The sequence below is a fragment of the Leuresthes tenuis genome, unplaced genomic scaffold (assembly GCF_036924035.1).
Source record: "Leuresthes tenuis unplaced genomic scaffold, fLeuTen1.0.hap1 SCAF_17, whole genome shotgun sequence".
Lineage (NCBI taxonomy): Eukaryota > Metazoa > Chordata > Actinopteri > Atheriniformes > Atherinopsidae > Leuresthes > Leuresthes tenuis.
Genome location: NW_027325371.1, coordinates 19,017,295 through 19,029,171, shown reverse-complemented (window position 1 = coordinate 19,029,171; position 11,877 = coordinate 19,017,295). Strand labels below are relative to the sequence as shown.

The 11,877-nt window shown below is 41.5% G+C and overlaps 2 protein-coding genes across 4 annotated transcripts in view; one reads left to right on the top strand and one right to left on the bottom strand.

Moving 5' to 3' along the window:
- Window positions 1–7,457, bottom strand: part of LOC140273649 (ER lumen protein-retaining receptor 3) — a 50,336-nt gene extending 42,879 nt beyond the window's left edge. Inside the window, exons 1-5 of one of the 2 annotated variants that reach the window (XR_011908047.1) lie at window positions 7,083–7,457; window positions 6,568–6,668; window positions 6,067–6,225; window positions 5,693–5,945; window positions 4,628–4,778 (exon numbers count right to left, since the gene is read on the bottom strand). Coding sequence is in view for 1 of the 2 variants with exons in the window: in XM_072369277.1 (XP_072225378.1) it covers window positions 4,735–4,778; window positions 5,693–5,945; window positions 6,067–6,225; window positions 6,568–6,668; window positions 7,083–7,173 (648 nt within the window). In the remaining variant the exon portion in view is untranslated. Of the gene's footprint in view, window positions 1–3,982; window positions 4,779–5,692; window positions 5,946–6,066; window positions 6,226–6,567; window positions 6,669–7,082 lie in introns of those variants that run through there. The other variant, XM_072369277.1, reaches the window with a different exon arrangement.
- LOC140273645 (GTPase IMAP family member 4-like) lies at window positions 1,915–3,825 on the top strand. Of its 2 annotated transcripts, none has more exons than XM_072369271.1 (2): window positions 1,915–2,162; window positions 2,369–3,825. In XM_072369271.1, exon 2 carries the CDS (start codon window positions 2,409–2,411, stop codon window positions 3,384–3,386), a length of 978 nt encoding a protein of 325 aa, XP_072225372.1. In that variant the 5' UTR covers window positions 1,915–2,162; window positions 2,369–2,408; the 3' UTR covers window positions 3,387–3,825. The 2 variants fall into 2 exon arrangements, with proteins under 2 accessions (XP_072225372.1, XP_072225371.1); XM_072369270.1 differs by having other exon boundaries at window positions 2,365–3,825.
- Window positions 7,458–11,877: the final 4,420 nt, after the last annotated feature.

The window sequence follows — 11,877 nt, the reverse complement described above, 5'->3', positions numbered from 1 at the left end:
TAAAACCTCTGTTAAACCATGTGGGAAGACATTAAGTCGGTTTATCAATTAACTTTATTAATTGTAATCTAGCATATTCTGTGGAAGCATTGAATGGTCTTGTTCATCAAACTTTATTGGAGCTAACTGCAGTATTCAATTCAGTTTGAGGCTAAAATACTGGTATAATGGATGCAATTTGTGTGTGTGTATGTGTTTACAATTTAGCACATAGATAAATGAATAAAAAAGAGAAGTTAAACCAAAATGTAACTATAAAACAGTTTGTCTTATCAGGTACAATTTACACACAAACTTTAGGTCAGCTGTTGGTATTCGTTACACTCGTGGTCACAGTATGAGCAACACAGACAGTAATCAGCTAAGAATGCATGTGGTGCAGTGTGTTACTCCATACTGACATTTATGATCATTAACATAATCACTAAGTAAATGATTATTACCGCTGTCAAAGTTGGTGTTTTTTAACTGTGACCCCTTGAAATTATCATTTTTATTTTATTTATTATAATCTCAATTTGTGGTTGTTTAATGGTGGCTGCTGCCATCATGTCTGCACTGACACTCCCCATTAGAACATTAGAGGGAAATGAACCACATGTTATCATATAGTGACTTGCAAAAGCTCATGTTAGGCAGAATTTTGATGTAGCAAGAGGGCTTAACCTAGCAGATAGTTATGCAAAAGAAGCCATGTTGAAAGGTTCATTTCCACCCTGGTTAAACACCGCCTTGCCTTCAATAACCTCACACATTCCTATTACTCTGGACAGTCTGGTTACATTTCAGGGACAAGTGCCAGATACAGAGACAAAATTGTGGGAGAAAAAAAGATGTGTCAAAGACTCCGATGGTTTATGGAAATGTATAGATGACGGAATTGCTTTGCCAAAATTAGCATACAGCCCTCTTATTTCTTTTGTGCGTGCAGTAACGTATGCCAGCTATAAGAGGGTGACTGATTACATTTCTTAATTCTTCTTCACTACTGGTTTGGAAGAACATGTAAGAGATTTTCTTCAGAGATGTCTTGTTTATGCCAATGTAATCCTCAAACTAATCCTATGAAACATGACAACTGTATATGACACAGTTTTCCTAAGACGTGTGCTATGATGCAGATGATGGATATCAATCTGATTAAAAATGTATGGGGAAACTGAAACAAAAATGACAAAAGCTGATTTGTCAGTTCCTGTATGAGAAAGCTGGGTCATGATTGATGAAGAATAGATTTCCATTTGTGAAGTCCATGCCTCAAAGAATGGAATCTGTCACAAAATCCAGAGGAAGTGCAACAATAGCTGTTCATTCATCAGTTTAATCAAGTTCCTTTGTGAATGTTGATTTGATACTTTCTTTGCCTGGTTTATAGATTTCAGGTATCACAGCAAAGGGTCTGAATACTCAATAAGTCAATGTGACGTGATCTATGTTTTTTATTCTTTCTTCTTATTAAATTTGTGAACACATAGAAAAGTTTATTTTTCGCTTTCACAGGAGATTGAAAGTGGTTTGTATAAGGCTGTAACATGGCAAAATGTTTAAGAAGTCGGGGGTTTGAACACCTCTTGAGCTGAAAAAGTTCCCAAGAAGAAATGTCTACAATTATGCCAAAATATCCGAATACTTTAAAGACTGGGACTTAATCATTCACTGCCAAATGTTTTCACCTCTTTCATATATTAGTAGAAATGCTTTTGATTGTAGAATATTCAGAACAATGAGTCTTCATTGCCCTCCAGTGGTCGACATTTGGAATTACGACACCGCATCCTTCCTGTTTCTTATTGTTAATGTGATAATGAATGACCGCCCTGACTTTAACAGACTACTACAGTACAGTGTGGGCAGTTTCTCTGTGATCATTGTTCATTGCATTACAACTTTTTCCCTGGTTTTCATTTTGGGGGGTTATAATATGCGTCACTGAAGCAGCGTGGAGCGCCGCTCTGCTCCTCCTCAGACCGCAGCTGCGCAGCGATGCGCTTTGCAGTTTGGTGGAAATTAAATGATACAGTCAGCGCAAGATAACTTTAAAATCCCAGCGAGAACATAAAGAAGCTGCATCCTGTATTTTCGGTCACCAAATAATCCAACACTAAAGGTTTTCTCAGCGCTTTTTGGAAGGATGTCATCGGAAAATGCTGCGTCACATGACGGTATGTCTAGTTTAGTTATTATAAGGTCCGCATTGTGCCGTCTTACTGTAGTATATCCATTAGACATTTAAAAAAAAAGACTTAATCTCTTTCCATCTCTGAAATATGATTGAGCTAAAAATAATTTTCAGGTTTTCGATTCAAATGTATGTAATGTATCAATGTTAACATCTGTGCACCATTACTGTATCTTTCTGCATAGCAAGTGATGCATCAGCTCCCACATCAGAGGCTGAAACTCTGAGGATGGTTCTGCTGGGAAGGACGGGGACAGGCAAAAGCTCCTCAGGGAACACTATCCTGGGCAGAGCAGCCTTCTGGGTGGAGATGGCCCCCTGTTCTGTTACATCAAGATGCAGGAGACAGACCGGGACAGTAGGCGGGCGTAGCGTGTCTGTCGTTGACACCCCAGGGTTCTTCCATACACACCTCTCTCCCCAGGAGGTTATGGCAGAGGTTGGGCAGTGTGTTCGTTTGTACTCTCCGGGACCCCACGTCTTCTTGGTGACCCTGCAGCTTGGTAAATTCACCCAGGAGGAAAGAGAAGCCTTGGAGTGGATCAACGCCATGTTTGGGCCAGAAGTCTCCAGGTTTACTATGGTGCTGTTCACCTGGGGGGACCAACTGCAGGGCAAATGTATTGAGGACTTCCTGGAACAGAGTCCCGAGCTGTCAGAGTTTGTCAGCAGCTGCCATGGGGGCTATCATGTCTTTAATAACAGTGGTCAGGGGGAGGCAACGGAGTGCTCACAACAAGTCAGGCAACTTTTCATGAAAGTGGACAAGATTGTGAAGAAGAATGAAGGAGTTTGCTACAGCACTAAAATGTTCAAGGAGGCTGAGAGCGCCATAAGGGAGGCACAGCAGAGGATTCAGGGGGAACACAAAGTGGAGTCCCCTCAGAAGAAGGCTGATGATAAGGAAGAGCACACACCTGACATGGAGAGAATGAGGAGAGAGGAAGAGGAGGCAAGAAAGAGAGCAGAGAGGCTTTTCTGGTGTGAGCTGGTGACTGCGGTGGGGAGGGGTGCTGCAGAGGGGGCAGGGATCATGGGAAAGGACGAGGGGAAAGGGAAAGCTGTGAAGAAGGTGAAGGTGGTGGAGAAGGCCGTAGCTCTGGCAGCGTCGCCGCTCTCTATCAAATCAGCCGCCAAAGCGGTGGGAGGAGCGGTGAGAGAAGGAAGCAAGGTGTTATACAAACACAAAAAAACCTTTCTGCACTGAGGACAACTTCACTGAGAATGCATCAATTTGCCAAGACATGTATGGTTGGCCTGCATTACGCAGGTGATGGCGTGTTAAAGAGAAACTCACTTCACTGCCTTTTTTTTTGATCACACGTCACATAAATCAGATACAACACGTCTCCGTACGTCAGCACAAGCACTTTAAGGCCTCTCTGTGCACTAAAAACAAAGCCTGTGTGTGAATGCAAGCTTTCCCCAAAGGTAAACATCCTTGTGTGTTCCAGTCCAACTGAACTGCAAACAAAGAGCAGAACCACACCTTTTGAATTCAGACAATTCATGGGAATAATAAAGGCAAAGTCATAAAAAAAAAAAAGCATGCGATTTCATTTCCTGTGATATTTGTATTTCTGAAAAACGGGGTTACTTTGTTATAAAAAGTCAACACACTCAACAGCGTTTTCTCTCTTTTTTTTTTTTTTAAACCAACTCTACAAGACTATCTGCTGAAGGTACAACAAAGAATTGTTTTAAAACACTTGGAGCAGTCACCTGCTCCATCTTTGGCTTCATATGACATGACATGATATTTAGCACTTTCTTTTTATATATATATATATATATATATATATATATATATATATACACTATTACGAATTACATTGAACATCAAAAGACATGACAAAGAAGAAATACCAAAAAAAAACATACTTGGCAATAAGGAAAGGAGCTGCATATCATACAGTCTTAGGAGTGTCTAGAGTGAGGGGAAGACACTGGATTCAAGAATACAACATTTGTTAAGACTAAATGACACACACACACACACACACACACACACACAACTGTGACACAGGATACACTGGGTTTGTGTAGTGCGGAGACTAAAGCTACAAACAAGCTCCTCCCCCTCGGGCGCTGGACACAAAATGCTGAAGCAACCGCCAGGGGCATTTTTGTGGATTCAACATTCAAACAGTGTCAAAAAACAAGCTGGTGTCACTTTAAGTGTCTTCAGAATCATAATCAGTCTCTGACGGAAAACGAATAAACAGTTTCCGTGCCATGACTTGCTAAACTCTTTGTGCACTCCAGCGACACATGTCCAGTGTCACACTTGCATTGTACACACAGGAGGGAAAAAAGAATAACACCAGCACACACACACGCACAACCATACACGGTGTTTACTGTTTACACAGTTAAAAATCATACACATTTAAAGTACCAATCCATCAGAAAATCTATTTCATTTTGGTCTACAGAGTGATGACAGACCGTTAGTCCCACTGCTAACTATGAGTACAGCTGGAGGCCCAGGTGTGCGCTCATATGCTGAACAGTGGCAGGCACTGATGGGTGACTCTACGGCACCGACATCCTGCTTAAACGGGCATCGGCAGGCTCATCTTTCCCCTTCCACGGAGCACTGCAGACAGACAGACGGAAAACCGTCAGAGCAAAGTGAGAAAGAGAGAGCAATCTGATCTGGAACCTTCTCCACTCCTCTGTTTATCCATTTAAAGCAAACACTGTTCACCCTCAACTAACCACATTTATGTTTGTTTTAACTTCTGACGACAAAGGATACTCTTTCAGCTTAATTAGTAATATATTTGGAATAGTATCATTATCAAAACTACAAATAATGACTGAAAATGTAAACAAAGAAAACTGGGTTTCGGCACCACAGATTGTAAATGAATCAACTAAAATCAGCCACAATTCTCCATTGCCTTAAAGGGGAAGTTCTTTTTTTTTTTTTTTAAACCTGGACCTTATTTCTGGCATAAAATACGTTCATCTACTCACCAATAACAGTTTGGTGAAAGTCGGCATCCTTCGGACGCTATTTGGATCACTCGAGATCTGTGTATATCCAGGACAGGACAGAACAGGGCATGGACAATACAGCCTCTAAATAAGGCATTATCTGTCTTTATTTCACCAATACTTAGACGAATGAATGAATGAATGCGTACTATTACACTGTTAGTTCAGAACTGCCTGTTGTTGTTATCGGGGCTTTCTACACACGCGTCTAGTGGGATGATGTCATCGACGCGCGCCGCTGCAGCACGGCTCAGTTCCTCTCTCTGCTTCAGCATCCTCCTTTCCAGGAGCTCCTCATCCGTATATATTCTGGTTCAAAACGGTAAGGACTTCCATCGTACTCAAAGTTGTCACTCAAAGAGCCGAAGGACACCGACTTTCACCAAACTGTTATTGGTGAGTAAATGAACGTATTTTATGCCAGAAATAAGGTCCAGGTTTAAAAAAAAAAAACGAACTTCCCCTTTAAGTGTTTGTACACAACCATCACCTTTGCAAGTTTATACTTACCCCTAGTGGCATAAAGATAAAAGAAGTCGCAGTAGAAAATGGTCTGCACAACTCCGGACACCACGGCGATCTGGTCAAAGAAGCCTTCCGTGTGGTAGCGCCAAACCCAGTTGGCTATGTAGAGAGCTCTGTAGAGGCCGAGGAAGAACAGGTAGTGGGTGGTGATGGACTCTGCCTCGCCTGTCTTGGTGATCATGAAGAGCTGTGGCATTATGGCCACCGCCTCCAGGAAAATGGAGAAGGTCCACAGGATCTGGTTGGAGTCACAAGGAAGCGGACGCATTCAGTAAACTCAAAGATGCTGTTTGATTGATTCACATGTAGGTGAATGCATTCAAACTTAAAATAACGAACTGCACATTTGCTTCTTTTACCTCCATTGGGGTGAAAGCATAGTTCTCCAGGAAGGACAGCCCGATAACTGGCACCAACAGGAACTCCACGCGGAATGTGTCGTTCTCCGAATCATGTGCGTTCTTGAAGCGCATGTAGATCAGATACACGGTAGCGTAGGACAGAGCCAGAAACACCACCTACGAGCAGAGCCAAATATCAATTCAAAATAAGACCTGCAACTTGTTATTGGTTCTTTTGAAAGACTAACTGACAAGTGGCGAGTGCCTGCTTTGCATCGTCTCTACACACTGAAAGGACCTGGATCGACTGCAGAAATGTTTACACGTGTGCGAGGGGAAATATTTGGAGATTTCAAACCACGTTGGAGGGTGTAGTTTATTTCAACTGAGGTCTACAATAGTCACATCATCCTGCTCCGTCTGACTCCCAACCACAACTCTGCCATTCAGGTTAGGCCTCCAGGGAGAATGCCTGCATGTCACATTGTGTGTGGAACTGTGTGATATCTGCGGTCTTACCTTCATCACTGTGTTGTAAGCTGAAATGAAGACCGTAAATAGGTCAAGATACCTGGTGGTGAAGACAATTGCAAACAGCAACTGAGACTTCCCAGAGATGCCTACATGAAAAAAAAGTAAAGACAGAAAATGTACATGGAATAGATCATTTATCATGTTAGAGGCAGATGACACCAGCTGGCTGCTCTGTGGCTCAGACATGAGAAGAGTTCCGTTTCTATCAGTTTGTTGCTTTTAATGATGACTGAGTGTTGCATGTAAAGTGGGGCAGGCAGCACTGCCACGTAGCTTCCCCTCCTGTAGAAGTAAAAACTACAATTCAAATACCCTCCACAAAGCACTTGTCTGAATAACGATAAGAACTGTGCATTTGTGAAGACTGAGGCACGCGCACGGTACAACTGCCCGCATATACATACTGTGAGGCTGTACAGTTATAACAGTCTGCATCAAGTTAAAAGTCCTCTGACAGGAGTGAAGAGCTACAGACTTTGTTTCCGTTATTGTCAGCTTACCAGCGCAGGATTTTGACCTCCATATCTTCAGTAACAGGATAATGATAGCCACCAAATGGGACACGTCACCCGCCAGACGAAAGATATTCATGCTGCTAATGCTCCACTATAACAGCACGAACTTTAATACTCTTCACAGGCCTTCACACCTCCACAGGACTGAGTTCAGAGTAGTTCAGCCAGAAAAAGGCAAACAAACACAAGCTCAGATGAGATTAACTGGTGAAAATTAAGCTAAAAGCTGCGGAATGAACGTCAAACAGTTCGCTGGCTTCCTGGTCAAACGTTAGCATGTAAACAGATAAAGTGTCCGCAAATTTCCCTCATAAACTCCTCTTTAGAGTATGCAGAGGTCCGGGGGGGTGCAATGTTATAGGAGATGACGTGGCTGTCAAGCTAGCTGGCATAAAAAAAAACTGGCTCAAACGAACGTACCTGCTTCTGGTTTGTTTTTCAAAGTAAAAGTGGTCTTAACGAACACGTGCATCCCTGTGTAGGGTTTAACCCAGTGAAAAATATTCGGAAAGAATCCTTTATAGTACCAAATACAACACAAATTTAACACTGGCAGGCTTTCTTGGTGGATTCATGGTTGTAAAACAAATTATAGCTTTACTTTGAAGGCTAAATCCAGTATATTTCCGGTGTTGTTTGCCTGACTTTGGCAGAAATTAACCGCCAAGAGGCACTACCAGAATCAAACAGCAGGTGGCGACAGGCTGCAGGGAATAAAGGTAAACACAAACGGGATCACATCCATCATCTGTGGTGGAAAAAGAACTGTACTCAAGTAACCCACGGCTTGGAGATACTTTTCCTCTTACTTGAATAACCTTTAATAAAACTCTTTAAAAATATTCATATCTTTATATTTCCTACATTATTTCATTATTCAATAGATTTAGTTACTAGTTTGAATATTTTACATGATGGATCCCATGCTTCACACACACACACACACACACACACACACACACACACACACACACACACACACACACACACACACACACACACACACACACACACACATATATATATGTAGATATCATGTTTGTATCTGTGTGGCCCTGTGATGGACTGGTGACTTGTCCAGGGTGTACAGTGCCCCTTTCCTGTTGACATCTGGAAAAGGCTCCAGCCCCCCCGCGACCCCAAATAGATTAGGCAGGTATAGAAAATGGAAGGATGGATATATACATATATGGAAGAATATACATATATATACATATGTTTATCCTCTGAACATTTCACCTCCCGTTTCATTTATCTGGTGTCCACTCTGAACACAGAGTAGTTTACCTGAGCTGCACCCCCTGCAGCTACAACGGTAACATGCTGCTTACACACCATGCTTCAGTATTGATAATCTAATAATTTCATGCATAGACTAAAGATGTGTCATTTAAACCAGTAGTTTTACTATAACAACTTAAACTACGTTTTGCAGCTAATATTTTTGTACTTTCACAAAACGAACATTTTCTTCATGCAGGACTTCAACTTGTCGTCCTGTTTGTTTGTTTTTACTTTTCTGTAAGTATCCTTTTCTTAACAGTCTCTAGGAGGATTCATATCCTCGTCTGAACAAGTCAAGTGCGCTTGCTTTTAGTCATGTTTGGCTGTTTTTATGAAATTTGATCAAAATGGACCTTCATGGTGGACCTTAATCAGTGTTTTGAAACATCAAGCACTCTATTCCCACTGCCTTTTTACACTTCCCCTCTATAAACCTCCCCTTCTATAATCTACCTTAAGTTTTTTCCAGTTTTTTCCTCTGATTTTTTTAAACTGTAACCTCAGCCTAGGGCACCTGAGATTACACAGGAAATGCTTCCAGCCTATACTTCAAATATTATCTGTGGTGACAGGAAAAACAGGGAGGAACCACATACCGACACAGAGTTACTACACACATTCAGGAACCATCCAGCAGGGAGAACAGAGCCTTTTTCTTAAAAAAAAACATAATCATACACATATTTCAACAAATACATGTTTATTAATCCTCACAGGGTGATTTATCATAGACAAGCGTGGATGTAAATGTGGGGCAGCAGATTGAGAGCAGGAAATGCCCTGTAGAGGACATCTCCTGGACAGAGCTGACCCATACATAGGTTGCTATAATGAGTGTGAGCTGAGCAAAAGGTTATAGGAACTAATCTGACACCCAGGCCTGATTAGAAGCTATTTATACATACACCCAGTTTTGAGAGTCTGTCCATGGCCGTCCTCTCTTCAGATGCTGGACTGTCTGATTGTCGGTTCAGTATATCTGCTTTTATTTCCCATCATACATTTACAGCGACTGCGTTCAGTTATTCAAAGTCTGACCACTGAAAACTGCTACTCCATGGCATCTCTAAACTATATTGATTGACTCTAGGTTTAAGGTAAGCATAGGCCTGTGACATAACTCTATTTCTCTGTTGTGAATCCACTGACTGTTCAGACTGCCTAACCTGCAACACAAAAATGTGGTGTTTTGATATCTGGCATCAAACCTCGACTAATGCGTTTCAGTATTTTCATTAAGAGTATTTGTGAGTTGAGGCTATAATAAATAAAGTGCCCATTTTTCACGATTCAAACTCACATAGATGTGGTCACATTTGATTTGTCCTTGGAAAGTTCTTGTTCTGGGAATCAGGTCACAAAGTGCTATTTCCTTCCTACTTACTTTCCTTTTCCTCCTGTAGCTGTTATAATCTAAAGCCCTCTGTTTGTCCTCCAAGCTTCTGTTCAGCTCAGTGCTGCTGGTACTGAGAGCATCCCTTCTCCATCTGCCCTCCTTGGTCCTCCTCTGAATTTGTCACATGTGCAGATGCAACACCCACGTCCCTATTTTGAGATTTTGAAAGGAGAACCCCCAACCCCCTCCTCCAGGGGAGGGGGCAGAGTGGGGCTTTAAGGGAAATTTCATCTGAAATAGGATGGTGGGTGTCAGTTTCCATGGGAACACTTTTTTTATTTTAAATGGTTAACTGGACTCTGGATGAAGGATATAGTGAAAATGTGATCAGGGTCTTTGTGCTGAGCCCAATGAGATTGTTTCAATCATGTTCAACCTGCAGAATGGTTGAAAATTATGTTCAAAAAGGTCACATAAGTGGAAAGCTCTTTACATCATTTTCAGAGCCACCTGATAGTTAGAAAGTCAGGAAACTGAACTGACAAAGAAAAGGGGAACTTACACTTTACACAGCACAGTTTAGTGGCGTTTCCATTTAAACACAGTCAGCAAAATGCATTTTGACCCTCACTCGGTTTAACATTCTGGTGCAGAGTGTTGGAATGCAAACATCTATCAATCAGAACTGTACATATAATGCAGCTTCAGATGTGTGAATATGTATGTCAAATTTCTGTTCCATTTCAAGGCAATCCAAAACTAATCCAAAAGGCTACATTCTTTGCATTCCATCAGATTCAATTATGAATAAAATCAACAAATCTGACATACAGCAGATCCTCTGCCCAACTTTACTCCTCAAGGATTCATCATTTAAAAAATCCTGCTTTTTATACCAAATCATGATTACAATTGGCTGATGAATTTGCCTTTTTGAAACATCAATCTTTTTACCCTTATCACTAGTCCTAAATTGCATGCATCCAACAGTTTTTTGAAGTGGGTTGCGAGCCTGAAATACAAAGATGGATGCATGTTAATGAATTACATGCAGCTGACGAGACAAAATGTTGTGAGTACTGTCTACTGCCTGCATTTCAATAAAAGTTAAATGTAAAGATCACTGCATTTGGGGGTTGTAGAACTGCACGGCATTTGGAGCAAAGCAGTTTAGCAGACTTTTAGAAATCCTTCTGAATATGTGGAAAAAAACGGATGTACAGGTAGGAGAAGTCAGCAGACCCAAAAATCAAAGGAAATTTTTAGGGGTTAAGAATGCCCGTACAAAAACTGAACAGCAATCAAACATTTATATATTACACTCTGGCTGACGAGCTTGTGATTCTGCCACGTAATTCATAGCCGAGACGTGATGCACTACTTGAGTTACATTATAATCAGTATTTGAATCAAAAGGCACCTGAAGAAAAAATGTTATGACCTAACGTTAGCTCTGCTCAGTTGCAGGTCAGGTCAATACACAGTTAAAGGGTAATAATTGAATTACGCTTCATATATGCACCTGTTATGAAATTAGCACAGTTTGCATCAATGCATCCTAAATTAAAGTTCAGATCAGTACTGTGTGACACAGGGCGATCTGTTTGAAACAACCAACATTTTCAGACCTGCGTAATGGAGATTTTGCCCTTGACTGTGCCGATTGACGAACATGGATAGTAGTAGTCAGCTCACTACCCAGCGAGCAAATAGGTATTGGAAACCATCCCCAGCACAAGTGTCAGGGGGTAAATTCAAAGGCCAATTTACAGTAACCATACCTCCTCAAGTTTAAAACTCTGATGCTACCTCTTTATTTCCAAGACCCCCTGCTCTCTTCAGCTCACACCTGTTTCTGTTGTTTCTTGAAATCAGTTGGAAATCATAACTCGGATGAGTTCTTGCTCACCTAGATTGGCACATCAGGCATTATTCAACACCTACACATGCTTAGAGTTCACAGTGTAGCTGCTCTCCTCTCCTCTCCTCTTCTCACATCTCCATCCACCTCTCCCTCCCAAACCCATGCTCTGCAGAGATTGACACAGCATTTTCGGCCTGGGGTGCATGAGTACACACAGGAGAGTGCGCACAGACAGGATTATAATCAGTGAAGGAGGCAGCGGAGGACAATAAAGGATTAAAAGAGAGACACACAAC

Bases quoted from the DNA above. Each gene is read 5' to 3' on its own strand.
- LOC140273645 (XM_072369270.1), top strand. From the start codon at position 2,132: ATGTCATCGGAAAATGCTGCGTCACATGACG. The intron at 2,163-2,364 runs GTATGTCTAGTT...CTTTCTGCATAG, and splicing joins AAATGCTGCGTCACATGACG to CAAGTGATGCATCAGCTCCC.